This window comes from Phycodurus eques, chromosome 20 (assembly GCF_024500275.1).
Source record: "Phycodurus eques isolate BA_2022a chromosome 20, UOR_Pequ_1.1, whole genome shotgun sequence".
NCBI lineage: Eukaryota > Metazoa > Chordata > Actinopteri > Syngnathiformes > Syngnathidae > Phycodurus > Phycodurus eques.
This window is the reverse complement of record NC_084544.1, coordinates 1,893,541-1,920,758: the sequence shown is the minus strand read 5'-3', so window position 1 is coordinate 1,920,758 and position 27,218 is coordinate 1,893,541. Positions and strand designations below refer to the sequence as shown.

General features: G+C 46.0%; 3 protein-coding genes across 9 annotated transcripts in view; 1 reads left to right on the top strand and 2 right to left on the bottom strand.

The window, feature by feature from the left end:
- The window catches only part of elmo1 (engulfment and cell motility 1 (ced-12 homolog, C. elegans)), a 46,813-nt gene extending 31,677 nt beyond the window's left edge, over positions 1-15,136 (top strand). For 4 of the 6 annotated variants that reach the window (XM_061664921.1, XM_061664923.1, XM_061664920.1 and 1 more), the window contains 13 exons: positions 216-257; positions 1,132-1,182; positions 1,269-1,391; positions 2,434-2,562; positions 3,085-3,189; positions 3,614-3,722; positions 7,269-7,405; positions 11,982-12,145; positions 12,685-12,797; positions 13,375-13,482; positions 13,558-13,640; positions 13,742-13,819; positions 14,262-15,136. In XM_061664921.1, the coding sequence (XP_061520905.1) occupies positions 216-257; positions 1,132-1,182; positions 1,269-1,391; positions 2,434-2,562; positions 3,085-3,189; positions 3,614-3,722; positions 7,269-7,405; positions 11,982-12,145; positions 12,685-12,797; positions 13,375-13,482; positions 13,558-13,640; positions 13,742-13,819; positions 14,262-14,462 (1,443 nt within the window). In that variant the 3' untranslated portion in view covers positions 14,463-15,136. The remainder of the gene's footprint in view (positions 1-215; positions 258-1,131; positions 1,183-1,268; positions 1,392-2,433; positions 2,563-3,084; positions 3,190-3,613; positions 3,723-7,268; positions 7,406-11,981; positions 12,146-12,684; positions 12,798-13,374; positions 13,483-13,557; positions 13,641-13,741; positions 13,820-14,261) is intronic. The other 2 variants (XM_061664925.1, XM_061664924.1) reach the window with 1 other exon arrangement.
- pex1 (peroxisomal biogenesis factor 1) lies at positions 13,510-24,576 on the bottom strand. Of its 2 annotated transcripts, XM_061664919.1 has the most exons (24): positions 24,397-24,576; positions 23,425-23,574; positions 23,268-23,351; positions 23,078-23,192; positions 21,792-22,411; positions 21,602-21,721; positions 20,635-20,764; positions 20,344-20,456; positions 20,191-20,270; positions 19,978-20,113; positions 19,147-19,243; positions 18,898-19,068; positions 18,659-18,813; positions 18,390-18,564; positions 17,972-18,138; positions 17,768-17,902; positions 17,414-17,478; positions 17,054-17,196; positions 16,883-16,986; positions 16,650-16,814; positions 16,359-16,556; positions 15,940-16,107; positions 15,736-15,866; positions 13,510-15,660 (listed from the first exon to the last, which is right to left on the bottom strand). In XM_061664919.1, the coding sequence occupies exons 1-24, from the start codon at positions 24,496-24,498 to the stop codon at positions 15,588-15,590; spliced, it is 3,597 nt and encodes a 1,198-aa protein (XP_061520903.1). In that variant the 5' UTR covers positions 24,499-24,576; the 3' UTR covers positions 13,510-15,587. The 2 variants fall into 2 exon arrangements, with proteins under 2 accessions (XP_061520903.1, XP_061520902.1); XM_061664918.1 differs by having other exon boundaries at positions 20,191-20,266; positions 20,344-20,764.
- A 1,359-nt stretch (positions 24,577-25,935) lies between these two features.
- Positions 25,936-27,215, bottom strand: LOC133395760 (calaxin-like). The gene is made up of 6 exons (XM_061664933.1): positions 27,158-27,215; positions 26,649-26,801; positions 26,474-26,578; positions 26,252-26,400; positions 26,072-26,176; positions 25,936-25,989 (listed from the first exon to the last, which is right to left on the bottom strand). Exons 1-6 carry the CDS (start codon positions 27,213-27,215, stop codon positions 25,936-25,938), a joined length of 624 nt encoding a protein of 207 aa, XP_061520917.1.
- Positions 27,216-27,218: the final 3 nt, after the last annotated feature.

The following is a 27,218-nucleotide window of genomic DNA, read 5'->3' as shown; positions in this document are numbered from 1 at the left end:
CGCTACCGTCCACACATGCCCGAATGCCGCATTGGAATGACGTCACGCTACCCCCCCCCCCCCACCCCCCAAGAAAAGTGTTTTTTTTTGTTTGTTTGTTTTTTTGTTTTCTTCTTCTTCATCTTTCTCACTCTCGCTCACCTTGTGGTGTGTTTGTTGTCTTTGTTTCTGACTTTGTTTCCTCACGGCGCTCGACAACAACAACAACACGCTAGTTTGATGAGCGCGTTGTGGACATCCTAAATTGTCCTCTGACAGTAAGTGCACCACTTAACTACACCAGCTGTTGGAGTACTCCCAAGTGGTACCCTAATTTACAGCAGCAACCTTAAGTTCGCCTATCTTTTTTTGTTGTTTTTTTTAACATCACATATGCTGTTAGAGAGCCACACTGTAAAGGGGGGGGAGGGAGATTTAATTTTACCGGAGTAAAGTTGTAATTTTACAAGAAAAAAGTGGAGAAATAGGAATAATTTGGAGAAGAGAAAATGTCATACTGTACTACAAGAAAGCATCTGAATTTTACAGACAAAGATGCTAATTTAACAAAAAAGATAATAGATGTCATAGTACAAGAAATATGGCAAAATAAAAAATGTACAGGTAAAAGGAAAAAAAAGGATTTTTACAAGAATAAAGACGCCGCGGCGCCTAACGCTCGTGCGCTCTCGGCCTCGCAGATCGCCGGCTACGTCAACAAGGCGGCCACGGACGCGGCCGTGCTGCAGCGCTCGCTGGCTTTTATGTTTATGTTGTAGAAAAAAAATTCATTTTACAGGAAGGGGGGAAATATGTAGATTTTATAAAAAAAAATAGTCAGTTTTGCAAGGAATTTTTATTCAAGAAAAATGTTGCACTACTACAAGAAAATCCTCTGAATTTTACAGACAAAAAATTAGCCTAATTTATCACAAAAAAATCATTAAAATAATAGTTTATTTTTTCAGGGGAAATGTTGCTCCTCTTTTCTTTTCTCCGCAATCCAACAATGCTGCTGACTGCACAACCTCAAATGTTTCTTTTCTCTGATCCCATTCATTGTCATTATTGTGCCACGTTTCACCCTTTTCGAATGTAGTTCCGGTGTGTTTTTGATTGTTTGTCGTTTTTGTTTTTTGTCTGATTGCGCAGGAGATGGCTCACATTTTGGCCCAGAAACAACTGCGCTCCATCATCCTCAGCGTAAGCCCCCCGCCGAGCGTCCGAGAGACTCTGCCGGCGTTTTCGGCCGTTTTGGGAGCTGACGTCTTCTGCGCTCGCGTTTCCAGAACGTGATCCGGAGCCCGACGCCCATCAACGACGAGATGGCGCACCAGCTGTACGTTCTGCAGGTTCTCACCTTCAACCTGCTGGAGGACCGCATGATGACCAAGATGGACCCCCAGGACCAGGTGAGGGCGGGGGGGAGTATAGAATTTTGAATTTTGCCATGTTTCTTGGACTATGACATCTATATTTCAAGCAAGTTAAGCGTTTTCACTATGAGGGAAAAAAATAGGGCTGTAAAAAAAAAAAAAAATCCTAAAATCCAGAATTTTGTGGGGAGGGGGAAGATTTGATGAGAAATGTGTGTGGAATGTTCCATCAAAACTTTTTTTTTTTCCAAATATTTTAAAGCGGAAAGATGCAATATTATGATAACGTAACATTCATTTCTTTTAATGAAAAAAGGGAAAAAACACTTCTAAAATTCCAATAGCAAACTAATTTAGCGAGAAAAAAAATCATCTTTTGCCAAGTAGAAATGTTCCTATTACAAGTATCTTAATTTTACAATATGTATTTTTGCTAACTTTTTTTTTTTGCAAAATATGAGGGGACAAAATGAAATGTTCATAATACCAAAAAAAATGAAAACATTTTAGGAGGGCATATGCATTTTTATATAAATAAAATCCTGATTTTATTTTTTTTTTTTGTCAAAATTATCAAGGCTTCATTTTTTAAAGTGCAATTAAACACTTAACAAATTAGAAAAAAAGTCTTAATTTCCAAGAAACAAAAATTTATTACAAGAAAATGTATATACATTTACTGGGGAATAAGATGTCATTTAATATATTCATTGTTTTTGTGAAAGTTAGAAGTGGCAATAAAAACTTTAAACTGTTATTACAAGACAAAAGTCATTGAAAAAATATATATAATTTATATAATTTTACATGAAGAAATGTTTTTTTACAGAAATAAGATCCCAGTTTTTATGCAAAAAAATATAATAATCATCATTTCAGGACAGGGGAAAAAGGGGGACAATTCAATATAAAAAAAACATGTTTTGAATATTACAAGAAAAGAAATGTGTGGCGTGTGTGTGTGAAGATATATTTGAATGTGAATGCAATGGCAATGTTTGAAAACTAAAGCCATCAGGCTGTTTTTGCAATGCAATGCGAGCCCGAACGGGCCGGTGAGGAATATTTGTTTCGCCAGGCTCAGCGCGACATCATCTTCGAGCTGCGGCGGATCGCCTTCGACGTGGACTGCGAGCCCAACAGCGGCGGCGGCGTGGACAAGCGCAAATCCATGTACACGCGAGACTACAAGAAGCTCGGGTTCATCGTAAGCGGGTTTTGGTTTTGGTTTGTTCGTACGAGCCGTCGGTCCGTTGATTTATGAATTTTTTGGTTTGCTTTGAGTCGCGAGCGGCAGAGAGTGGCAACGGACGTAGAGCCAAGACAATTCCGTCTTCTGTCTTTAACTGAACCACACTTTTTCTTCGGAAAGTCTGCTAGCTTAAAGCTAACACGCAATGCAGAATGCAATAGATGTGCTAACAAAACTAGCATTGATGTCCTAATAATTAGAAACCTTTAAACAGCACATGCAGACAGAGAATTAACAACACTCACAAGCATATATTCTTTATCCTCTGCGAAAAAGGACCAATTTTTGACTCAGTGGTGCAACTCTCCAAAAGGAGCAGCAACAATGCGCACTGAAATGATCACAAAATGTTCAATTCTTTACATTCTATATGATATTTCTGTATGTTTTGATGAAGTACAAAACTGTAGAGCGCTATTTTTCATATTAAAAAGCCCCCCCCTTTTTTTTTTTTTTTTTTTTGCCGCCGCCACACAGAACCACGTGAACCCGGCTGTGGATTTCACGCAGATTCCTCCCGGCATGCTGGCGCTGGACAACATGCTGTACTTGGCGCGGCACCACCAGGACGCCTACATCCGGGTCAGCGCGTTCGGCATCGCGGCCAAAAAGAATCAATAGCCAATCACGGCTAGCTTAGCGCAAAAATGCACACTCTCTCATCTACATTTATTCTGGTTTTGTTTTATATTTACTGGATTTTCTTTTTAAATAAAGTTGATTTATTGTACGAGTTCTATCAAATTGGTAGCCTTTATTTATTGAATAACTCCAAAAATGATTGGATACGAGGGCATAAACCGCCAGTAAGCGGGTTAAAAGAAAGGGGCGGGGGGAGTATTTTTAGAGAAAATTGAACAAGAATTTGACTTTTGTTTTTTTTATATCGGTGAATGGGTGCCAAACCGCAAGCATGCGGTCCACTGTATATCTTATTTTTGGAAAATGTCTCTCTTGTTTTGTTTTTTGTTTTTTGTTTTTCATTTGCTATTTCCTTGCGTCGCAGATTGTTCTGGAGAACAGCAGTCGAGAAGACAAGCACGAGTGTCCGTTTGGCCGCAGCAGCATCGAACTCACGAAGATGCTCTGCGAGATCCTCAAAGTGGGCGAGCTGCGTAAGTCGCGTGCGCACACACGCACATTCGCTCTCTCGCACGCTCTCTCTCTCTCTCTCTCTCTCTCTCTCGCTCTCTCTCTCGCTCTCTCTATGGCGCTGCTTTGTGTTTTTTTTTTTTTCTGCACCAACTTTGTTAGCAATTTTCATTCGGTGTTCCTAATGGTTTGGGTCAAACATTTTGCCACTAACAACTAAACCGGGCTAACTTGTCATTTTAAAAATGTCATTAATTGTATTTCATGTCTCTATTTTACTAAGTGAATTCATTTTTGCTTTTATTATAATGAGCATTTACATTGTTTCATCTTTGTTAATAAGCTCAAGTTGGACTCTGTTGGTAGCAGATGTTTTTTTTATTGAATACATTATTTTTTGCAGGCTGGCATGTCTCCACACTTGCCTTGGCGCTATTCTTTATTTAAATACGTTTCTTTTTCCATCTGCCGCGCTGGCATCGTAACGTCGCTCTCGGCAGCTCGTCACAATCGCCGTCGCGCTTCGTCTGTCTGCAGTCATCGTTTGGATTCCGCTAATGTTTTGAACGATCGCGCAGTTGCAAAAAGAGGTGAAGCACAGCTAATGATATACAAATAAAATTGTCAATAAATAAATAAAATACAAACTTGTACAAAAATCTAATAATTGCGGGGAGTAATATTGCAGTAAAAATTCATTTAGCAATAAAACTATTTTTTTCAGGAATATCTTTTAAATACAATCTATAATATAATCTATTTATATGGGAGTCAAATCTGTAATTTTGTTTGTATTACAATAAAAAACATTTTTTTCCAAGAATAAATTTGTACTATTGCAGGGGGAAAAAACAATCTCAATTCTAAGAATAAAAAAAAAAATCTTTCATAAAATGTACTATGAAATTACTATTTCAACATAAAAAAAAAATCCTGAAGTATTTTTTACAAGAATAAAATCTTGAGTTAAAAAAATATATTATTTAACAAGGCTATATTTTATTTATCGAGCTTCCTTGACTTGAAATGAAGGAGAAGCGGCTCGATGTAAAAAAAAAAAACCCAGGCGAGCAAATGTGGAGCGTCGCTGGGTGAGGATGGCGCCCGCGAGGTCCACGACGACGCAATTAGCTGCTAAGCTCATTAGAGACGATTAGAGCAGATGTTCCCACAGTGCTTAAACGCTGCTTGGCAACATGGACGTGCGCGCGCCTTTTTGCTTCAACTTTCAAGCTAATTTATTTCGGGAAAGGGACAGAATATATTGATAAAAGCTTATAAAAATGTAAACGTACTGTCAAACTGTCCGCAAATTTGCATGTTGTCGTCCGTTCCGCTCTTTTTTGTGCTCAGGCCAAAGTCAAGTTTTACTTTAGCGCCATCTGGTGGAAGCGTGGTGTTGTTTTAAGGTTGAATTCATTCGCAGTGTTTTCTTTTTTCGCCTGCATTTGAGATGAAAGTGCTAGCGCTCATATTTGTTCGCCCGTGTGTGATGTCACGTCAGTTTGTGCTAGCGTGTTATATGTGCTAGTATGCTAGCTAATACTTTCGATGAGCTTGATGTGAAAGTGGTTTGTGTTGTGTTGAATATTTGACCCACTGCCGGGTTCATAATGGTGGACGTGCGAGATGCACGGTGTTGGTGCTTTATGATCTCCTCCATTTTAAGTGCTTTTCTACCATCTTGTGGCATCCATACGCAATTCCAAACCCTTTTGGGGAGGGGGGCATCAAGTAGTTCTCGATATTCGCGAGTCATGCAGACGTCGAACGCAAAAATAACAAGCAGTGAATTTGATCCCATTTTCACACGTTCGTTAAGTAGTGAGCCACACTTTGACACATTTTTGCCAAATTGTTTTTGGAACATCAAACTACTACGTGTAAAATGCACTTATTATAAGCCACTGAGGAGTGAATATAAAAATGTTTTGTAGTTGCATGACAAGTACATTGATAAAGTATGTAAAAATACCGTATAACTACAAAAAATAAACAAATACCCGCACACTTAAATTTAAGCGTATTTTTGACCGCCCGTGTGCAAAAATGTTTTTTTAACTTGATTTATTGATTTGTGATTCATAGTATTTTAATTAGTATTTTATTTTGGTAGTTTTATTAAAATGTTATTGTGATTTATTGTATTTTGTAGATGTATTTTATGTTAACTTTATTATCGCTTTAGTTTAATTGTATTGTACTTTTTCTTGTATTAGCTTCTACTGATGATGTGTTTTTATTGTAATTAATAGTTGTTATTTTTCGTATTTATTGTATGAATTGAAGTGTCATTTTTTTTTTAATTTTTCCTTATTAATTGTACTTCCTGTAGACATGTATTCATTCCCCTGGTTTTTAGTCGATTCATTGGCTGGTTCCATTTTTCCTTCCGATGAGCTTTTGCGGCTCCGCCGGAGCCGCCGCCCGGTTGCGAATCGCCGCATTCGATGACACTTGGCTCAGCGATGCCGCTGCGGTGTTTGCTGTAGCCCGGTTACCGCACACGCATGCACGAGTGACCGGACTGTAAAATGGTGCTGACGTTGCTCGCTGGACATGCGCGGGCGCACCCGCGCGCACATACACGCACTTTTCCCCTTGTCACAGTGGGGCATGAGGCTTGCAACTAGAGCGAGGATGACGTCTTTCACTGCGCGTTCATCGTGTGGCTTCGCTGCAAGGTGACTCTCCTTTACACACGCACACACAGATGGCAGATGTCAGGGGTGGCGCCGCGCCCGCTGAAGTGCCCCCGGCCCCCCGCGGTCCTCATTTGCACGGTGTCCGGCCCACTAACGAGATGACGTCACACGTTTACGGTCCCTCGGGCGCACGCGCGCGCCGAGGCCCAAAATAGACTTCCACTCGGATGACAGCGAGGCCCGCTGACCTCAGCCGAGGCGCGCTCGTCCCACGACGAACGGTCCATTCCGTGTCTGCACATTTTAGAGCTGCGTCTTTGGTGTGTGTGTGTGTGCGTGTTGCTTGCTCTTTATGCAGAGGCTTTTTTTTTTTTTTTTTTTCTTTGGCTTTGGTACTTTGGTAAAGGCTTTGCTACTCCTATTTGACATTTATCGTCAAACTAAACAAAGCAAGGAGAATTACATACACACAATGGCAAGCGCCATAGATGGGCTACCGAATAGCATCTATGTGATGTTGTTATAACCCTTTTAAGTAACGGATATTTGAAAACAAACAGTGCTAAAACACATGTAGACAGACAATATAACCACACTCGCAGGCATATATTCTTCTGCAGAGAACTTCTTATTACTGTAGCTTACTGAGGAGCTGTGACCATCTCCATGTTTGTGTTTTACTGCCCCCACGTGGCCAAGGCATGCGAACAAGAAGGAGCAGCACAGTTAATTGAATTGAAGCAAAAATGTGGCAACAACGCTTTATTTATCCGTTACATGCTATGTACTTGTCATTAGAGAATTTTTCTTTGTCAAGTACAATATTATTGAGTTTTACCTTTCTTCTTAAAAACACGAGCGAGAGATTCCATGTAGTGGTTCCCGGGAGAACGTGACCGAGTCCGTGTCCTTGTCGTCCCGCAGCCAGCGAAAACTGCCACAACTTCCACCCGATGTTCTTCACGCACGACCGCTCCTTCGAGGAGTTCTTCTGCATCTGCATCCAGCTGCTCAACAAGACCTGGAAGGAGATGAGGGCCACCGGCGAGGACTTCAACAAGGTGAGAACGCCGTCCGCCCTTTGCGAAACTTCCACGGCGTTGGGGTTTTTAAACAAAGTCTGACGAGGTCGTGCCCGAAAAGACGGCCGGTCTGACTGGCTGTCATTCGAGCCTCGTAGTAGCCACCGAAACAAAGACAATCCCGCCACTCCGATGCTACCGGCGCCGACCGCCAGGCAACCGTTGTCCGTTGCCATAACGACCCCCTTCCGATTACGGCGGCGTCGGTAGACCGTTTTTGCGCGAGCGCCTTCATCCTCCCTCCCCCCGTCTTCTCGACGATGTGGTGACTCCCCGCACGCACGCGCACGCATCATGTGATCCTCTGGCCGCATCACAATTGGCGTGTGCGGCGGCGGCGGCGCGCGCGCGCCCAATCGGGCCGCTCGAGTCCGCCGATCAACACAAGGCTGAGCGAACGAGCGAGAGTGGAAGGGAAGAAGAACAAGGCAGGTGCGGCGTCGGGAATTTTCCTTCTGACGGGAATACTCCAGAAAGAAAAACACAATCCGGAGACAAAACGATCCACCGCTGCGACTCGCGCTCGCTGTCAGTCGCTATCAGCTAGACGGCCATCTGCCCCCCCCCCCCTCCCCCCTCCCCACACACACACACACTCTCTCTCCCTCCCCCCTCCTCTTCCTCATCCTCTTCATCTTCATCTGTCCGAGCTGCGGAGGATTCAGTCGCACGCGCGCTCGCCACCATGGAGCTGACATGTAAGTAGAAGGCGGGCATGAGGGCGGTGGTGGGGGAGGTGAGGCGAGCGAGGGGGGCAATCGGCAGGGCTTGATTGGGGGAGGTGTTACCTGGAGGAGGAAGATGATGGAGGACGGTCGTGCTGTCGACCCAAATCGCAGAATAATCTGATGGATTACACGCGTCACTCTATCGCGCTGTGTGGGTGTGGGGGGGGGGGGGGCTTTTGTTATGAATGGCATTAAACCACACGCGCGCGCGCTTGTCACCTCGGGGATTGTGTGGTGCGTCTCCACGCTTCATCCGTCCGCGGATGTTTTTATGCCGAGCGGGGGGAGAGGGTCAACGTGGGATTAGCGCGATTAATGGGCGCCCACTCGCTACTTTCCATTTCCTCCGGATCCGATTGCTCAACGCGGTTTTCTCTTCCGTCAGGAGTCCTAATATGATTTATGATTATTCCCAAGTAGTCCCATATTGGTACAATCCCGGATTAGCAACAATCTTGGAATACGAACTCAGTGTTTGATTTGTTTGTTCTGATCCAATGGTAAGGGTTCAAAGGGAAGACGAAAATGTTCCAAATCACAGGATTAGCACAATTCTGGCGCATTGATGCAATAATTTTGATTTCCCTGCTTTGTTTATTTTCAATCCGGTTGTTGGTGCGGCAAACGATTTTAGGAATGCGATCCCGGATTGTCTATTCTTAAACATTAGATCGGCGCTCAAAATAGTTTTTCCCTTTTTATGATTTCAGAACACTGTCCTGATTGGTGATTCGCTTCCCAAATGGTCCTAAACGTGGGATTAGCAAAATCCTGGATTAGCCCAACGTAGGAACGCAAACTCAATACTTTCTTCTCCCTTGCTTGCTTTTGTTCTACTCCAATTTTTAGTGTTAAAAATCACGATTTAGAAATGCTACCCTGATTAGCGATCCCAAATATTCCTAAACTCAGGATTACTACAATTCTGGAATACCGACTCACTACGTTTGTTTTGGATCCATTTGTTAGTGTGCAAAAAAACTGTTTTCTCCTGATTTTTATTTAATAATAATCCTAGAAACGGAATTGGCACAAACACGCAAGTGCCAATTTAAGACTTTCTACTTCCTGCTTTGGTTTTGACCTAATCCAATCACTGTGCTATTTTGAGTTATGAATATTCCTAGGTGAGCGCAAACCCAGATCACCGATTGGATACTTGCTTTGAATTTGTTGAAATTCAAATCTGTTTTATCTTTATGATTTCAGAATACTGTCTTGATCTGAAGCTAGTTCCAAATATTCCTAAAATCGAGATTAGCACAATCCCGGCATCGTGCGTGCGCGCGCGCTTTTGTAACGATCCAATCGTTACTTTTTAAAACTTGTATTCTCCTGGCTGCATCCCAAATATTCCTAAAAACAGGATTAGCACGATTCCATAACGCTGACTCATGACTTTCTCTTTCCTTGCTTTGATTTTGTTCCAATCCAATTAGTAGAACTGGAAAAACAATTTTGTTTTTATGATTTAAGAAACAATCACAAGATGTTTTTTTTCATGCTTCCCAAATAGCCTTCAATGTCGATTTCTCACAATTCGAGATGAGCACAATCTGCTTTTTATACACGGGGTTGGACGATGCGAGAATGCTGACTCAACACGTCCCCGCTTGCTTTTGTTGGCAACCGAATGTTAGCGCCCGGCCAGAAAAACGATCGATTCTTCCCCGATATATTTAAACACGGATCGGCATGAACCTGGAACGCCGATTTGAGACTGTCCACTTCCCTGCTCGGTTCTGTTCTGATCGAGCCGTCGGTGATCTAAACAGTTTTGTCCTCCTGAATTAGGAATACTATCACTTCTTCCCAAATATTTCCAAACACGGGATTACCAGGATCCTGGAACGCAGACTCGAGACTTGCTACTTCCTTGCTCGCTTCTGTTCTCCGCCGACCGTTGGCGCTCTAACGGTTTTCTCCTCGCGATTGTAGAATATTCTCTTCATTTATGGTGGACTTCAAAGCCCCTCCCACACGGGAACTATTGATCTCTTTCCGAAACGAATGGATTATTAGCACGTTTCAGCAGCTCCGATACCCCCTTTGCGCTTTTCCTTACTGTGACGTCTTTTGTTTCTGCAACTCTTCCTCCTCTCGGCTTGTGGACCCAGCCCACCTCCCCCACCCGCTCCCACTTTTGTTGCGTTCAGACGGGCTATTTTTATCATCCTGCTTCACCTCCCACTCCCTCGGCGAGCGTCTCTCGAGCTGCTTTTTTTTTGTTTTGTTTTTTTTTGAAGCCCTTGTGGGTTCATTATGTGCAAGTGGAAGCTTAATATTTAAACACGCTGGACTGACCCGAGATCATCATCCATTAGCATGTACAGCAGCAGACAACGTTTTGTCTTTATTTGCATGCGCCAACAGTCGCGTGTGCGTGCGTCTTGTCGTTGATGCATGCTGGGATACGGCTCAGTCTCATCATTCATTTTAACGACGCGCCTTGTGATTCGGCGTCGGTGTCGCTCGTGCGCGGATGGGCGAGATCTTCGGTGTATCGTAACCACGTGACAACATTGTGTCATTTCTTCAGATGCAAGGAATTGTGGGTAGATGTGGCGTAAGGAGAAGGCGGCGGCTATAGCCCGGAGAGAGAGTGAGCAAAAACGCATATCAACTAAGTCTGTGGTGAAAAATGCAAATAATGACTTGGCATAACATTCTGAACTTGAATAGATAATCCCGGTTTACATAGATATTTACTGCACGCATATACACATGTATATATGTAGAAATATCGTATGTATGTACTGTGTGTATATATACACATACATTGTGTCCATATGTGTATACAGTGGTGCCTTGAGATACAACTTCCATTCGTTCAGTGTCCACCCTCGTAACTTAAAACAAAACAATTGTATTGCCAATGATCATTTCCCATTGTCATTTATCTGTTCCAGGCTCCAAAAGTCTTTGTAATGTGCTTTTTAATAAGAAAAATAGCACTTTACAATATTGTACTTGACAAAAACATACAATAATGATGGAATTGAATAGAATGTAAAGAATGAAATAGCTTCGGCATGTTTTACTTAAATTCAATGGCCATTGTGCTGCTCCTTCTGGTGTGCTCGCCTTGGCCACCTGAGGGCAGTATAATACATGGAAACGGTCACAACTCCTCAGTAATGTTAGTCATCACAGAGGATTAAGAATATATGCTTGTGAGTATTGTTATATTACGTCTACATGCGTTCAAACAGCTGTTGCTTGAAGGGTTATAACACTGTGAAACTGATGCTATAAATTAGCGCGTCTATGGGGTTCTGCATTGTTTGTTAGCATCAAGCTAAACCGACTGTCCTGTCTGTTGAATACGCTACGTGTAATTCTCTCTGAGTTATGTTTAGTTTGGTGATTAACTTCAACTGGGGTCACTCCTATCTCAAGGCACCACTGTACGTGTATACACATTTTGTGTGTGTCTATGTGGATGTTTAAACACATGGGTATTCACGCATGTGCATATATGTATAATGTACGTGTATGTAGAGAGACCAATAGATTGATTTTTTTGATTTATTTTTTTTTTTTCCCCCCCCAAAGACCTGCTGAGGGTTTTCAGATCTACATTTAAAAATTTATATTCCTTCTTTCCTGCTGCAAGCTGAGCATCTGCACTTTTTAACACAGCGATTTAGCGGAAGATTTAAGAGGATTACCCACGCTACCCCCGTGTCATCTTGGTGCTTTCTCCCGCTTAGTCGCGATTAGCGCCGCCGGGGAGGGTGCGCTTTGTCGGCTCGCGGACCAGATTACGAGAATCGCCTCTGCGGTTTGACTTCCTGTAATTAACTCCGCCCCTTCCTGCGCCGCAGGTCACGCAGGTGGTGCGGGAACAGATCATGCGAGCGCTGACGCTGAAGCCTAACTCGCTGGACCAGTTCAAGAGCCGCCTGCAGAACCTGAGCTACACGGAGATCCTCAAGATACGCCAGTCGGAGAGGATGAATCAGGAAGACTTCCAGTCCCGCCCCATCCTGTGAGTCGGCCAATCACAGAACACGTGTGTTTGTCTGGGCGTTTAAAGAGAGGTTTATGGTTTCAAACGAGGGTTAGGGTTTTCACAGTAGGGTTTCAAAACGAGCTTAGGGTTCCAAAGTAGGGTTTGAAATCAGCATTAATGTTTCACGACAGGGTTAGGGTTTCAAGACAGTTACAGTTTCAAATCATGGTTAGGTTTTCAGAGTAGGGTTAGGATTTCAAAAAAGGGGTAGGGTTTCAAGACAGTGTTAAGGTTTTGACAGTCAGGTTTCAAAATGGGGTTAGGGTTTTAAAGTAGGGTTTGAAATCAGGGTTAGGGTGTGAAAGAAGGGTTTCAAGACAGTTACGGTTTTCAAATCATGGTTAGGGTTTCAAAGTCGTGAAAAAGTATGTAATTTTGAAATCTTTGTGATGTTTTCATGAATACATCCCAGCCTAACCCTCAGCCTTTTGGGAAACAAGATGACATTTTGGTCTCAGCATTTTGTGTTTGAAAGAATGCTAACCTATTCCGTTGTGCGCGTGCTGTTGGCGCAGGGAGCTGAGGGAGAAAATCCAGCCGGAGATTATGGAGCTGATCAAACAGCAGAGGCTCAATCGACTGTGTGAAGGAACGTGCTTCAGGAAGATCAGCAGTCGCAGGAGACAAGGTGACGCGCTAGCGGTAGCTACTAGCCGCTATCATTAGCTATTGGAAACCAGCAGGAGTTCTTAGTCGTAACTTCTGGAGGCTGGAGGAAGCGTTCGTAACCACCGGATCAGAAATGACGCTATTGACGGGTAGCATTAGCTAATTTGATCAACTATGGGACGCTACGAATCTGGCACCAGCTGCTAGCGGCTACGGGAGCAAGAGTTGCTACAAATAGAGCATACTGGTAGCTAGCATCACCTACTGGTGGCTGTGGGGAGCCAATAATTTGGATCTGGCTCATTGAAACTGATTTAGCGATATCATTTTTAATCATACGCTCATGCGAAGACATAGCTCTAGAATGTAGCCTTTTGAGATATCATATGCACTTGTGTACACACACAGTTGCTAGCGGCCTCCACACCGCCCACATGTCCGTCTGCTGCCTGTGGACCAGAGCCACTGAAAGTGTCTTTCGCAGGTCTATTTACCCGAGTGCAGGCTCTCATCCTAGAACTCGAACCTGCCAACTCTTTAGCGTAGCACTAAACAAACACCATCCATTTAAAGTCGCTAGTTTGTTTCGCTTCCAGACAAGTTCTGGTACTGCCGTCTGTCACCCAACCACAAGGTCCTGCACTACGGGGACCTGGAGGAGAGTCCCCAGGGGGAGGTTCCCCACGACTCTTTGCAGGACAAACGTGAGCGTCGCCGTTTTGTAACATCACTAGTAGACAATTTGTCAACATTTAACAGCAGCTCGTGTTTGTCCACAGTGCCCGTGGCGGACATCAAGGCGGTCATCACGGGAAAAGACTGTCCTCACATGAAGGAGAAGGGCGCTCTCAAGCAGAACAAGGTGCACTAATGCGAACGAAACACGCTAATATTGAGGGGTAATAACCAGCATTATCGTAAACATCTTGCTGATGAGCATGTCATCATTCTGTCTTCCTGCAGGAGGTGCTGGAGCTGGCCTTCTCAATCCTATATGAGTCAGATGAGTATTTAAACTTTATTGCCCCGGACAAGCACGAGGTGAGATGACCGAAGTGTTAGCTATTGTGCTAACGCAGTTTTAGTTGGATCGGTCGTGCGCTCGTTTTTAACATGCTGTTAGCAACTAACAAGAAACTCCTGCTAGTTGCGACTAGAAAATAACGAGAAGCTGCTTTCTTTCTGTTATCAGTTTACAGAGCACAAGAAAGAAGATGCAAAAGTCAGCTAACAGTCACTACTAGCAACAACTAATGGAAGTTAGAATAAGCTGAGGGCAGCTAACACCGATGACTGGCACCTAGCGTCAGCTACTAATAACTGCAACTGGAAGCTACTGCCAGCGTTTACCTGTATAGTTTTTAATTTAAGCGTGTATTTCAATTTTTTGCAGTTTCTAATTGGCAATTTTTAAGGCGAGCTGTGTCAAGTTTGTCGTCGCTAAAGTTGATTTTTTATTTTTTTTTCCTGGTCCCGTGTTCAGTACTGCGTGTGGACCGACGGTCTGAACGCACTCCTGGGCAAGGAGATGACTAGCGACTACACCAAATCTGACATGGACACGCTGCTCTCCATGGAGATGAAGCTACGCCTGCTGGACCTGGAGAACATCCAGATCCCCGAAGCGCCGCCCCCCATTCCCAAAGAACCCAGCAACTACGACTTTGTTTACGACTGTAACTAGACTAGCTTAGCCCTGCTGTACTCACTGGACAATTTCAAGAACTGTGATTGAGGTGTTTTTTTTTTTCCCCTGGCTTCCTCGTTGCCATGGAGACCTGCAGAAACCAGGAAGTGTTCCCTTAAAATCGAGAAATTCCTTTTTTTTTTTTTAAATATGATTTGTCCTCAGGGCTTCTGTGGCAGAGAGGGTTGGCCATGTTAGTTGTAGTCCACTTGTTTATTTCCTGTCACATAACACGAATTTCACCGTATTCGTGGCAGCTAAATGTTGTAAACGAGAAGTATGTTTAAAAAAGATTCTCACTTCTTGTCCACTCAAGACTGTTACAACTTTTTTTGTTGTCACAAATTCCCTGAATGACTGCTGTATACCACATTCCTGAGCAATATTGACTTCATTTATTTCGTGTTTATTTCTTTGTGAAGCTGTTGCTAAAGTTTTGGGGTGAAAAGCGAAGCTCTTGTGTTGACAAAAATTTGAAGGTTAATGTATTTTTTTTAATTTAAAAACAGATCATTGTTGTGATTTAGTATGGTTTATATATATCAAATACATTTACACCCCGACACACACATGCCTGCCTTTCCCTCCTATTTAAACTTGTCACATTTTGTCTTTAGGATTTTTAAAAGCCCCACAAAACTGCTGTTTACATTAAAGATTGAAAGATGTAATGTGTATTTTCTTTCATTTTTATGTCAAATTTGCATATTACTGCACATAAATAGAAACTGCCAAAATAGGATAATTTTTTTTTTTTTTTAGAATTTTAATCAAATCTTTTGGTGAATGATTTTTTCCAATTAAAAAAAGGCCTTTTTAATTCTACATAAAAATGTAAAACATGACACCTTAAAAACATTAAGGTGCTAAGTTTGGGTGGGGATTGTTTAATTATGTCTTAATTTTTGGGGAAAAAATACAATTTAGAAAAACTATGGCTTTAATTTTGGAAAATCTGTTAGATCAAACTAAAAATATAAACTATACATTAATTACAGGGCTACATGGAAATTTGTATCCTCTAGTTACAAAAAAAAAAAAAATCTTTACATTCCTGATGTTTTATACACAATGTAGAGCAATTACATCAATTCCCCATAAATGATCTGCTGGAGTGCGCCATCACGCTAATGTCACGCGTTGTCCTGGTCGGAACGTCGGCGTGGCGGTTCGGCCTCCTGAAAAAGCCTCGTACCTACCAACAGAACATGATGACATACGGATCAATATTTGTGGGCGCGTGTGATGTGCCAAGTTGCGCGCCACCCACAGCGTGGCGTATCTGCCCCAGTCGTCCTTGCCCAGCGACGGCCTGGTGGCGCCCAGAGCGGCGAGCACGTGGCAGCGACGGAGCGGGAAGCCCGGCTGGCTGGAGGTGGCCTGGACACGCGCGCGCTCCCCCTAAACGCACACATTGACAAAGTGCAAGGGAACGCAACACAAGGGACTGCAGCGTCATGTTTGGCCTGCGCACATTGGCTCTGCGGTGGTTGAGTTTGATGCACGCGACGTCCCGCTGGAGGCGCTGGAGCCGCTCGCCGCCGAGCTCCCGGAAACCGCTCTGGAGGGAGGGCACGGAGAGGGGGGGCGGCGAAGAACTGGACTCAGGGGTCCCAACGTCCAAGTCCTGTCCAGAGACACCCTGGGATGAAAGAGGCGGGGGAAATGTTTGTACAGATATGCGTTTTGTGCATTATGGCGAGCAACCGGACACAATTTCTTTATCTTTGATGAGTCATCCTAAAATGGCAGACTTCCCACTTCCTTCTGGACATGGCTTGTTGAGACTTTTTTGTGAGTCTACTCGTGACCAACGCGTCTACCACATTTCATGTTACCCAGTGAAAAAATGTTTACAACTTTCCAGGGGGCGCTAGTGAGAAGTCTACTTACACTCCCTGCAGCACACTCGGACTCAAAGGAGCTTCCGAAGTAAAGTCGCCAAACGTCATCACCATTTTGTTGTTTGCCCGTCACTTGAAGCCCGGTGGTCTGCGGGCCTTCGTCGCCGCCGTTGTCCACCGGCTCATCGGAACCGCCGCTGTTGTTCGGGAACACCATGGACGACAGGCTCATGTCGCACGTCGTCTCCTGAAACGAGAACGAGGTCATGACCTCCGGCGAGGTCGTTGCGCGGCACCTCGATTTACGCGTCGAACGCGTCTGTAATATTGCGCGACTTACACGCGGCACGTTGCCGTCGAGCGCCTCCAGCTGGGCGTTGTAGAGCACCGCTTTCAGGTCGGCGCCGGTGAAGCCTTCGGTCCGCGCCGCCAGCTCGTCCAGGTCCACGTCGGCGGCCAAGGTGACGCCGGCGCTCAGAACCTTCAGGATGGCCGCGCGATCCTCCTGCGGGCCGACGAGGTCGTTAGGAGCGTGGGAGGTCCCCGGCGCGGCTTCCTGTGACATCGTCAGACCTTCCCGGGCGGGGGACAGTAGAGGGACTTGTCCAGACGGCCCGGACGCAGCAGGGCCGGGTCGATCAGGTCTGGGCGACTGGTGGCGGCCAGCACGTAAACGCCTACGAGACGACAGGTTTCACGTGCGCAAACCCTCGCACACGAACGCTCGCTCGCTCTCCCGCCCACCTTGCAGTCCCTCGGCGCCGTCCAGCTGAGTCAGCAGCTGGTTGACGACGCGGTCCGTCACGCCCGTGCTGTCGTGACCCCGCCTGGGCGCCAAGGAGTCGAACTCGTCAAAGAAGACCACGCAAGGCTTTGCCGCCTGCGCCCTGCAGCACCACAACAGCAAGAGTCAAAGCAAATTGGGGTTCCTCTCAAGGATGGACAATGAGCGCGGCGGCGCCATCAGCTGGATGAAATCACGAATTACAGTTTTGTCAACCCTTGGGCTGAAATTGGCCAACTTGAAGCAGGAGAACCCATTTTGTCCCTTCATCGGGAGTACTCTTGCTATGAGAAGACAAAATGCTGGAATGAGACCATCACCTCTGGAAGACATCTCGCACCGCCCGCTCGCTCGCTCCGATGTATTTGCTCAGAAGCTCCGGACCCTGAAACACAAAAAACATTGGGACACGCTAACACCAGCGCACTCAAAGGCCGGCAAATAACAGTTCATTTACCCTAACCCCATTTTGAAACTAACGTTTAAACCCAAAACCTGCTTAGAAACCCTAAACCTGCTTTAAAAACCCTACTTTGAAACCTTAATGCTGATTTGAAACCATACTCCGAAACGCTAACCCTACTTGGAAACCCTAACCCCATTTTGAAACCCTACAAAAATAGAGCTGTCGTCGTAACAGTCTCGGAAAGTCCAGCATCCAGTAGTAGTAGTACTTTGATGCCGATGAAGTTCATGGCGCTCTCCTTGGCGACGGCTCGCGCCAGCAGCGTCTTTCCGGTGCCCGGAGCTCCGTAGAGCAGAACTCCCGAGCGATGGCGGATGGGCAGCTTGGAGAACAGGACGGGATACTAAAAAACAACACTCACGTTAGCACGTGCGCACGTACGCCACCCGCGTGCGTGCGTTCTTCAACCGACCTTGGCGGGGAGCAAGACGGTGTCCATCAACTGCTGCCGCACCTCCGTCAGCCCCCCCACCGACTCCAGCCCGCCTCCGCCGGGACCGCGGAGGTCGGCCCCCCACAGGGACGGCGGCGTGAAGCCCTCGCGGGCCTCGGCGAAGTCCCGCTGAGACAAACGTCTGTCTGCAAAAGATGCGCAACGCACTGTTTGCAACGCGGTAGTGTACACGCCCACCCGCCCAAGACTCTCTGTAACAACCCCGGCTAAAACGAACTCCGCCCCGACGTACAAAGCTCGTCTCTCATCAAGATGCATCACTCCGACGTACGGCCTTGTCCCGACTGTACCGTGTACTGTACCGCCATCTTGTGGCGTCTTCGTCCCCCGAGCCCCCAAATCATGAATATTGGCACGTGCACGCGAGGGGGGTTACCGTGGCAGTCGTTCTGTTGCCGGCGTGCGACGTTGGCGTGGAGCGCCCGCTCCAGCAGCAGCAGCAGATCTTGCGGCAGGTAGCCCTCCGTCTCCTTGGCGACGGCGGCCGGGTCGGCGTCGCTAGAGTCGCACCTGGCACGGATCGCGCGGCAAAGGATGTCCTCTCTCTGCGCCTACACACAAACACGACGGAGCCTCGTTTTTTGGGACATTTTGTCTTTTTGTTTGCGCGTCTCACGATTAGCAAGAGACGGAACGGACGGCTACCCGGTCGGGCGCTTGTATGCGTGCGAAGGCCTGGAAGAAGTGCGTTCCTTGCACTTGCGTGAGCGTGCCGTGCAAGGAGCGCTCATTCTCGCTGGTCGCCATCAAACACACGAGATTGTCGCGTTCCACCATCTCGTCCGCCAGGTCCATCAAACCTCAAGAACAACAACAACACTTTGCCATGGACTCTTAACGCCACACGGCAACAACAACACGACTCGCGTGCGGTCGAAAAGTACTCTGTGCGACGTGCAGGTGCAGCAGCGCCTCGGGTCCGTGCTCGTGCTCGGGCGAGGCGGGCGCCCGGGTCACGTGATCCAAGTCGTCGAGCAGGACCACGGAGGGCTGCCTCCATTCCGCCCGCGTGAAAACGTCGCGCAGCGTCTGGCGAATCGTCTGCGCCCTTTTGCCTGGGGATAATTTCATCTCAAAAATGAAGACAAATAAAAAGACACCGCAGTACGTGGACGACGTCTTTAGAGGACCACCTTGTAACTTTTTACACTCCAGCACTTCGACGTGCGCGTCCAGGTCGTCCGCTGCTTTCCTGCAGAGGGCGCGAGACAGGGCGCTCTTTCCGCTGCCCTACAATAAGACACCACGTGCACTTTATTAGGGACACGTAACCAGGTGCTCGGTACCAATTGCAAAGACACACGTCACACATTCTGCATTGTTTACCTCCGGAAATATTTTCCTCTTGCAAAATTACAATTTATTTTCTTGAGGAAGAAAAGGAAAAAAAAAACCACCCCTGCTTTATAACCTCATGTAATTAAACATTTTTTATTTATTTTCTTGAATAATTACACATCTACAGTTTGTTTCCTCAAAAAAGAAATTCTTGAAATTTTGGTGGAGGAAAATGCATTGGGGGAGGGGGGAGGGGGGGGAATGTGTGTTCTTATCATGGGGGGGAGTAGTTTTCTCAAGTAGATTTTTTTGGGAGAAGAAATTCATTTTTTTGTCGATTTTTAAAAATGTCCTACAAATATTGATTCTTAAAAAATAGTTTTTCCTCCAAAAAAAAAATTTTCTTGAAGAAATGAACTGTGAACTTTTCTCTGGGAAAAAAAATCCAACCTTTTTCTCTCCAAAATATATTTTGAAATAAAAAAAAAAAAAAACAATTTCTGGAGGAGGGTGTCTTCTTGAACGCATTACATTTTGTTCAGAATTTTTGAGAAAATGCAACATTTTTTAAAAAATCTTTTGAGCGCCGTATACGTGAGACTTTTAGTTTTTGTTGGTGGAGTTCAACGTCCGTGCGACAGGAAGTAGACGCGTGACGAGCACAGATACACACGAGGCGGTCTCACTCTTGCACCGGTGACGAGCAGCGCTCCGCCTTTGAGTCCTCGCCCGACGACGCCCAGCAGCTCTCTGGCCAAAGGAGTCGCCAGCAGGCAGTGCGAGATGAATTCAAAGCTCCGCCTGCTCAGCTCGTCCACGCCACTGACGACGAGATACGCGGGCAACTACGTGTCAATACCGAGAGCGCTAAAAACACGGTCGACACGCTGTCGACTCACCCCAAGGAAGCTAGAGAGGGAAGATCTCGCTCCGGCGGTTCGACTTCAGCGGGTGGCGCGGACGCTGGTTCTCGGACTACCTGAACGCGAGAAACGTCACGTGAGACCATCGACGAATTCATCGATGTGCGTCACCGAACGGATCGAAGCGACCTGGATGCGTTTCTTCTGCAAGACGGAAGGTGACAGCAGAAACAGCTGATCCGGCGGGTCCCGCTCTCCTTCCGGTTCTGGTCGCAGCACCGTGATGGCAAATTCTAACGTGTCTGAAAAGAAAAAGGCCAGGAGACCGTGTACTGCGTCCACCAGATGGCGCCACTTTTGCCCCCCATTCAAAACTTGCGGCCAACGATCGCGTGTTCAGGTGCCTCGCGACTGAAATAAGCCTGCGTACGAAAAGAAAAAAAAGCAGACGGCTTTTAAAGACACGCAGAAATGAATCACCGCCGCGAGCGCGGAGGAGGACGCGGCCGGCTCGTGGCGTCAAGCAGGCCAAAGGTCGGTGAGTCCGAGCGTGCATCCAGTCCAGGAAGGCGGTCGGGATCGCGTCCTCCTCAGCATCCGCCGCCTCGGCCTGAGGAAGAACGACACCTCTTGAAATAAATCAGCGGAATACAACACACGACCGTCACCTCTACAGTGGAACGACGCCGACTTTATACGCATTCAAAAATGTTAAATATACAACAACAACAAAAATACACAAATATACATATATATATATATATATATATATATATATATATATATATACAAAAAAAATAAAATGATCACAACAATGTTTTGGGAAAATGACTTTTTTTGTCCAGATGTACAACTTCATTTCCCAAGAATATTTTAATATCTTTTCTGGGAGTGGGTGCAACACACAAATATAATAAACAACAAAATACAACTTTTAGAAAAATATGCCTTTGTTCATGGAAAGATCACTAATAGCTGCTTAAAATTTTTAAATGCTCAAAAAAGTTCCACTTTTTTAGTTAAAAAAAATATATATTTCTTGGGGAAAACATTTTCTTGTAATCGTACTGTTTTTTCCTCTGAAAACTAATTATTTCTTTCTTTAAAAAAAAAAGAAATATATTTTGGTCTAAAAAAATACTTTTTTCATGTAAGATTAAAATCAGAATTACATTTTAATCTTACTTTCACAAAAAATATTGCTGTACTTATGAAATAGAACTTCTTGGAAAAAACAAATCACGTTTCATGAAAAATTGGACTTTCTCTACTAGATATGACTATTGTCGTCACCTAAAAAAGAGATTTATATTTTCTCACAAAATATGAACATTACTATTCGATTTTTTTGAATCTCGAAAACAACACCACTTGATGTTCCTTCGAAACGACGCACACGCCGATGAACATAATTCTCACCCAGGATGCGCCGGATCGCGAGACTCACCGGCGCTTTTCGAGGCCGCAGTCGAACGGAAGACGCCACTTTGACGGCCGATCTCACCGGCTCGATTCTGACCGTCGAATGCGGGACGACGTGCAGCCCGGCGGCCGCGGCCGGCGGGATCTGAATAGAAGAACAACTAACGAGAAGCGCCCAAACCTTTGTACAAATCAACCATATTTGCCTTCCTCACCCAGACTCTCCCACAGTGGATGCTTCCCTCCGTGTGCCTTCTTAGCTCATCGAGGTCGTGGCACATCAAGCGCACCACCGTGGCCTCCTGCGCTTTCACCTCTTGACCTTTCACCTCCTCTCCTGCCACGTTCTTCTTCTTCTCCGCCTCCGCTCTCTCCACGGGCGAGAGCACTTCGGACAGCAGGCCGTACGTCAGCGCGGGCTGACCTCCGCCGACGTCTTCGTCCCACGTGCGGCTCAACGGGAAGACGTGAAGCGCCTCCGCCTCCGCCGCCGCCTGCCCCGCCGTGCCGGCGGCGGCGAGGGGCGGCGGCGGCGCGCCGCATACTCGGTAGAGGGCGTCCGCGAGCAAGGCGGGGACGTCCGGTACTGACGGGGGCTCCTTGGCTTCGTCGCGCGCGCCTCCCGTCACGTAGCTAAACAGATTTCGGAGGTCCGCTAAGCCGGCCCGCCGCTCACTCGCAGGGGGAGCGGTTTTCGAGCGCGGTCCAGGTGTAGACGGCGGGTCCGAACGGGGCTGAGGCCGCCGCTCGGGGCGGCCGGCGTGCTTCTTGGGAGTCACGACGAGCTCGGTGAAGGGCTCCAGGCGACCGTAAGGCGCCGAAGGCGACAAGGACGCTGCGGGAAGGGAGAGCGAGCGGACATTACGCCGAGATCCCACAAAACATCACAAACGTGCAAAACATAAGTGCGAAGGATTCATGTGCGCACATTTTGCTTTGTCTTTGGCTTCATTTTCCAAAGAAGACGCACATCAAGCCTCATCAAGGGCTGTTAAGGAGAAAAAAATAATCAAATCGGCTTTTATCCTCCTAACAGTCCTCTTTTTCTTAAAAAATAAAAAAGATTTTTAAAAATCGCTGAAAATTATTTTTTTCCCTAAAAAAAAAATAGGACTTCTTTCCTAGAATATTCCTATTTTTCTCAATAAAACAAACCTTTATTTCAGGAAAATTACTACTTTTTTTCTCTTGAAAAAATCTAATCTATATTTACACCCTGAAGCGGTTGCCAGCCAATCGCAGGGCACACCCAAACACACAACCATTGGCGCTCATAATCACACCTACGGGCAATTTAGAGTTGTCAATGAACCTACCACACATGTTTTGGGGATGCGGGAGGAAACCCGAGCGCCCGGAGAAAGGCCACGCAGGCACCGGGAGAACATGCAAACTCCACACAGACGGGGCCGGGGATCGAACCCCAGTCCTCAGGACTGTGAGGCAGATGTGCTAATCAGTCAACCACCGTGCCGCCGCTCAAAAAGTCTTTTTTTTTTACCTATGCGGATGTAGATGACTGTACGATCGTCCACCCACACGGGGAAAACGGCATCCGGGAAGACCACTCTGATCTGATCCAAAAGCCGCTGCTCGAGCGCGTCGCTGTGGAGCTCCTGAAGGCGTCGGGACACACGAGTGACGGCGCGATACGGAATTTGTAGTCTCACGAAAGACGCGAGCGAACATACCAAGATCTCCCAGTCATCGGCCGACAGCGGCTCCACGAACGCTCGCCGCGCCGACGACACCTGCCGACACGGCCTCAAGAAGCCCTGCGGAACACAACGAGCGGATGCGGCTGCAGCGCCGGCGCGGCAACACAACAGAACACGGCAACTTTTTTACCTCCTGGCCGTCCCGCAGGCCCAGCTTCTCCGCGAGGCGCCCGCACAGCTCCACGCGGCGGCCGTCGAAGCCGGTCGAGCCGCGGCTCAAAGTCCAGCTGAGGAACGCCGAAGGGCCGTCGTGGCTGCCGGACAACTCCAAGGCCTGAATCTACGACGCAAGTCAGTGACGTCAAGATGGAGGACAGAAAGCGCGACACGGTCTACTGCTAGCGGAAATGACAGCAAGCGTTCTGATGAGATCTGGATAAGACAATGTGTCAGCTTTCCATAATATTCTTCATTGTGTGTCAGCTTTGATTTGTTTTTTTTTTATTACATTTTTGCATTTTAAAAAACATGGCATGGTCTCTAGTTCCTCAAATGTCTCATAAAATCAGATTCATCAAGCTTCTTTCAATTAAAAGCAATTCTTATTGTTTCAGTCTTATTCACACACTTAAAAACACATCCAAATATTTATCGTGATTGTTTAGAGTCAACCTTTCCCCGCGCCTTCTCACGCAACGGACTATTCCATCTGCTTACCGCGCGTCGGTTTTGACTTGACTCATAACAAACCGCTTTCATCTAAGCGCGCAAAGGTTTGGCTATTTTTCCCGGTGACATGCAATGTGCATAACCGACAACCGCAAGATGATACATGAGATCGCCGACAATGACTTCGTGTTGTTAATTGTGTCAAATATTTAACTGTTCCAGAATAAGTTATTACGGTCAGACTTAGGCCAGCTTCGGCTCATGTACAAGCAAACGTCAGCTAACTTATTTCCTTCCATTTATACACCAAATTATATCGCTTGTTGATTTTTATTAATTTTTTAGGGGGTAAAAAAAAAAAAAGACGTTTACTTATAATTACCGTTTCTAACGGTGTAGCTCAACTGTAACGTTTTAAAACGTTTTTCGCTCAGGCTCCGATGTTTGGCCGAAGTCGAAAGAAACTTCCGGCGGCTAACCGAAGCTAGCTTACCTCGCTCAGCGACAAATGGGAAATTAACTTGGCGGGCAGATGCAGGAAGCAGTTTTTCGCGTTGCTAAACACAACCGTCACCGGTTGAATGCCGCTCGACATGTTGCGGCACACGTGAATTCTCAATTTCAACGTGACGAACTTGCTCGGCTAAAATGTGCGACCAACTCTTGACAGCGATTGGCTCGGTAGCAGGAAGCGCAGGTGCCCAGCTTTTCGAAATAAGACGTAAACGCTTGCGAAAGGGAGTCGATTTTAATTTTGAAGTGCACCCAATAGGAAAGGGTTTTCCGGAAACATGGCGGAAAAGTAACCAAAACGGTCGCTCGCTGCCCGTGTACAAACTTTGTGATTTATGCCATTTTTGAGTGAATTTCAGTCGAGGAAACAAATGTGAATGAAACAATAGCTCACGTTTTTTTTTTAAAAGCTTAGTTAAATGTTTAAAAAACATACATTTCCTAGTAATCGGATGCGCAGGTGACTCGCTTTTCAAAATAAGACCACTAGTCCAGTACTGCCTCTTTCTCGATGAAGTAAGCTTTTATTTTGAAGTGAATCCAAAAAGTCACTTCCTTGGATAATATTAAACTGTGCAAACTTTGCGGTTAATGCCTCCTTTTTTGTAACGTTCATTTAATAACAATACATATGACATTCATCTCAGCTGTCAACCAGAGGCATCTGAATCAAGTATTAAAGCAGAGGTCACCAACACCAAGGACCGCATGAGGAGCCCGCAGGCCTGTTCTAAAAATAGCTCATCAACGACATGCATCAAATTTATTTAGTGTACAATTTTACAGGGGGGGGAAAAAACGCCAATTAACAGTGAGCTGCATCTAACTTTGTTTTGGTATTCTTTTTCAAATCACATTTGCATTGATGTGAATTTGGAAGTGACAAAATAAAAAAAACATTTAAAAAGTAGGGTCCAAGGTCAGCCTTGTAATGCATGACAAAACCATGGCATTCACAGAAACAAGTTTGCGGGCCCAAAGATGATGAGATGATGATTTAGCCCCAAACATTTGGAGCAATAATTTTCTTACGGTGTGTATCAAACTGGTAGCCATTCACAATAATCAGAACCCAAGAAGGAGCTGCCGCTTTTAAAACGGTTGGTGACCCCCGTGTGCAACGGAGTTTGAGTCGCCTGGTAGTAGACGCGGCGCAAAAAGAAGATGCCGTACCTCCAGATACTGACAGTACTACGCTTCAACGACATACTCTGTAATTCATAGCACATTTGTGGTCATTTACGTCAATAAAAAGAAAACAAAAATCCTTGACTGTTTTTCGAGGCTACTTAAGTTAAACTGAATGTTTTATATGTAAATGTCACAATGGAAGAAAATTGGCAAATATATCAATCAATAATGTTCTTGTGGTTTTCCTGATGAAGAAACGCAGTAATACAGTTGTCTGATTCACTGCAGCCAAAAGCACACATGGATATTTATTATAATAACATTTTTAAAAATGGCCACATTAGAAAGCAAAAATAATAAAAGGGAACAAAAATACAACTTGTGGACTTCATCTGTGCTCCGATTTATCATTGAATACACGCTGCTCGAACATCTCAATCTTCTGGAGTAAAAAACAGGTATAAGATTAATAAATGATTGACCCAGCTTGTTGTCACCGTAAATCACGACTGGCTTGTTGTTACCGTGGCGTTGGGGAGGCACGTCCCGAAAGCCTCCAGCACTATGTCCAGCTCTTTCACCGACTTTTCGTAGTCGTCAAAAGACAGTTTGTCGTCGTTGTCGTGGTCCTGTCAACGGCGACGAGCGCACGGCGTTATTGCGTTCGTCGTCGATGCGCGCGCGCGGCGTGCCGAACATCTCACCATCCTCTTGAGCGTGATCTCCACCAGGTCCTTGATGCCGTCGTAAGGGTCCTCCTCGCCGTGCAGTCGCAGGCAGTTCCTCACCATGAGGAGCATCTCCTCCCTGGAGATGTAGTCGTCGCCGGTCAGGTCGTACACGTGGAAGCAGACTTGAGGAGGAGGAGGAGAAAGGCCGGTTAGCGTGACGACTTGGAAATCACTTTGCCTTTGTATCCCTTTTACATTTGATTTTTTCATCCAAGGTGCCACGAAGGAACACGCACAGGCCCTCCACCCACTCCTTGGAGCTGACGAAGCTGTCGTTGTCCTTGTCGAACGTCCTGAAAACTGGAAAGCAGATCGTTCGTCACGCTCCGATGCCACCGAAAACGGATTCTGGGCGCGTCGCACGTGAAACCTCTTTCCATGATGGTGTTGTTGGTGAGGCCGAAGTCGTTGCTGAGGATGCTTCGGAACTTCCGCTCGTCCAAGCTGCTCTTCCCGGAGCTCGTCGTCTGTCCGAGTATGGAGTAAAACTCGCGAATAAGACACTCGACCTCCGTCGGATTGACTGACACGACGAGAGAGGAGAAGACGCCCGTGAGGTCACAAATTAGGAACGTAACGGTGCCTTCCAGGAAACTGGGAATTCAGACATCTGGCCTTCGCCGAGAGGCACAAATGCGACATGACACACACACACAAAACCTACTAAATACATTCAAGGAGGCGTCTGCATTTAGGTTCCCAAACGTGGGACACGCTTCTTTCAAAATACACCAGGAATTACCGCACGCGTCGGGGGGATGAAACGATTCATCGAATAACTCCAATAATTCCATTACGCACAGACAAAAAAAGGTTGACGTTTCTCTTGCAAAGCAAATTCGGTCTTGTCATGCTGACTTTTTGAACGGAGCAACTCACAGCGGTCCACTTGTTTGGAGATGGTCTTGGCGAGGTTTTGGATCAGCCTCTTGGACATGTT

Bases quoted from the DNA above. Each gene is read 5' to 3' on its own strand.
- pex1 (XM_061664918.1), bottom strand. From the start codon at position 24,498: ATGTCGAGCGGCATTCAACCGGTGACGGTTGTGTTTAGCAACGCGAAA. The intron at 16,557-16,649 runs GTAAGTCGCGCA...TTCTCGTTTCAG, and splicing joins TCGACGGCAACGTGCCGCGT to GAGACGACGTGCGACATGAG. The intron at 15,867-15,939 runs GTGCGCAGGCCA...GTGTGCGTTTAG, and splicing joins TCAACCACCGCAGAGCCAAT to GGGGAGCGCGCGCGTGTCCA.
- LOC133395760 (XM_061664933.1), bottom strand. From the start codon at position 27,215: ATGTCCAAGAGGCTGATCCAAAACCTCGCCAAGACCATCTCCAAACAA. The intron at 26,401-26,473 runs GTAAAAGGGATA...CTCCTCCTCAAG, and splicing joins CTTGGATGAAAAAATCAAAT to TCTGCTTCCACGTGTACGAC. The intron at 26,177-26,251 runs GTGAGATGTTCG...CGCCGTTGACAG, and splicing joins AGATCACGCTCAAGAGGATG to GACCACGACAACGACGACAA.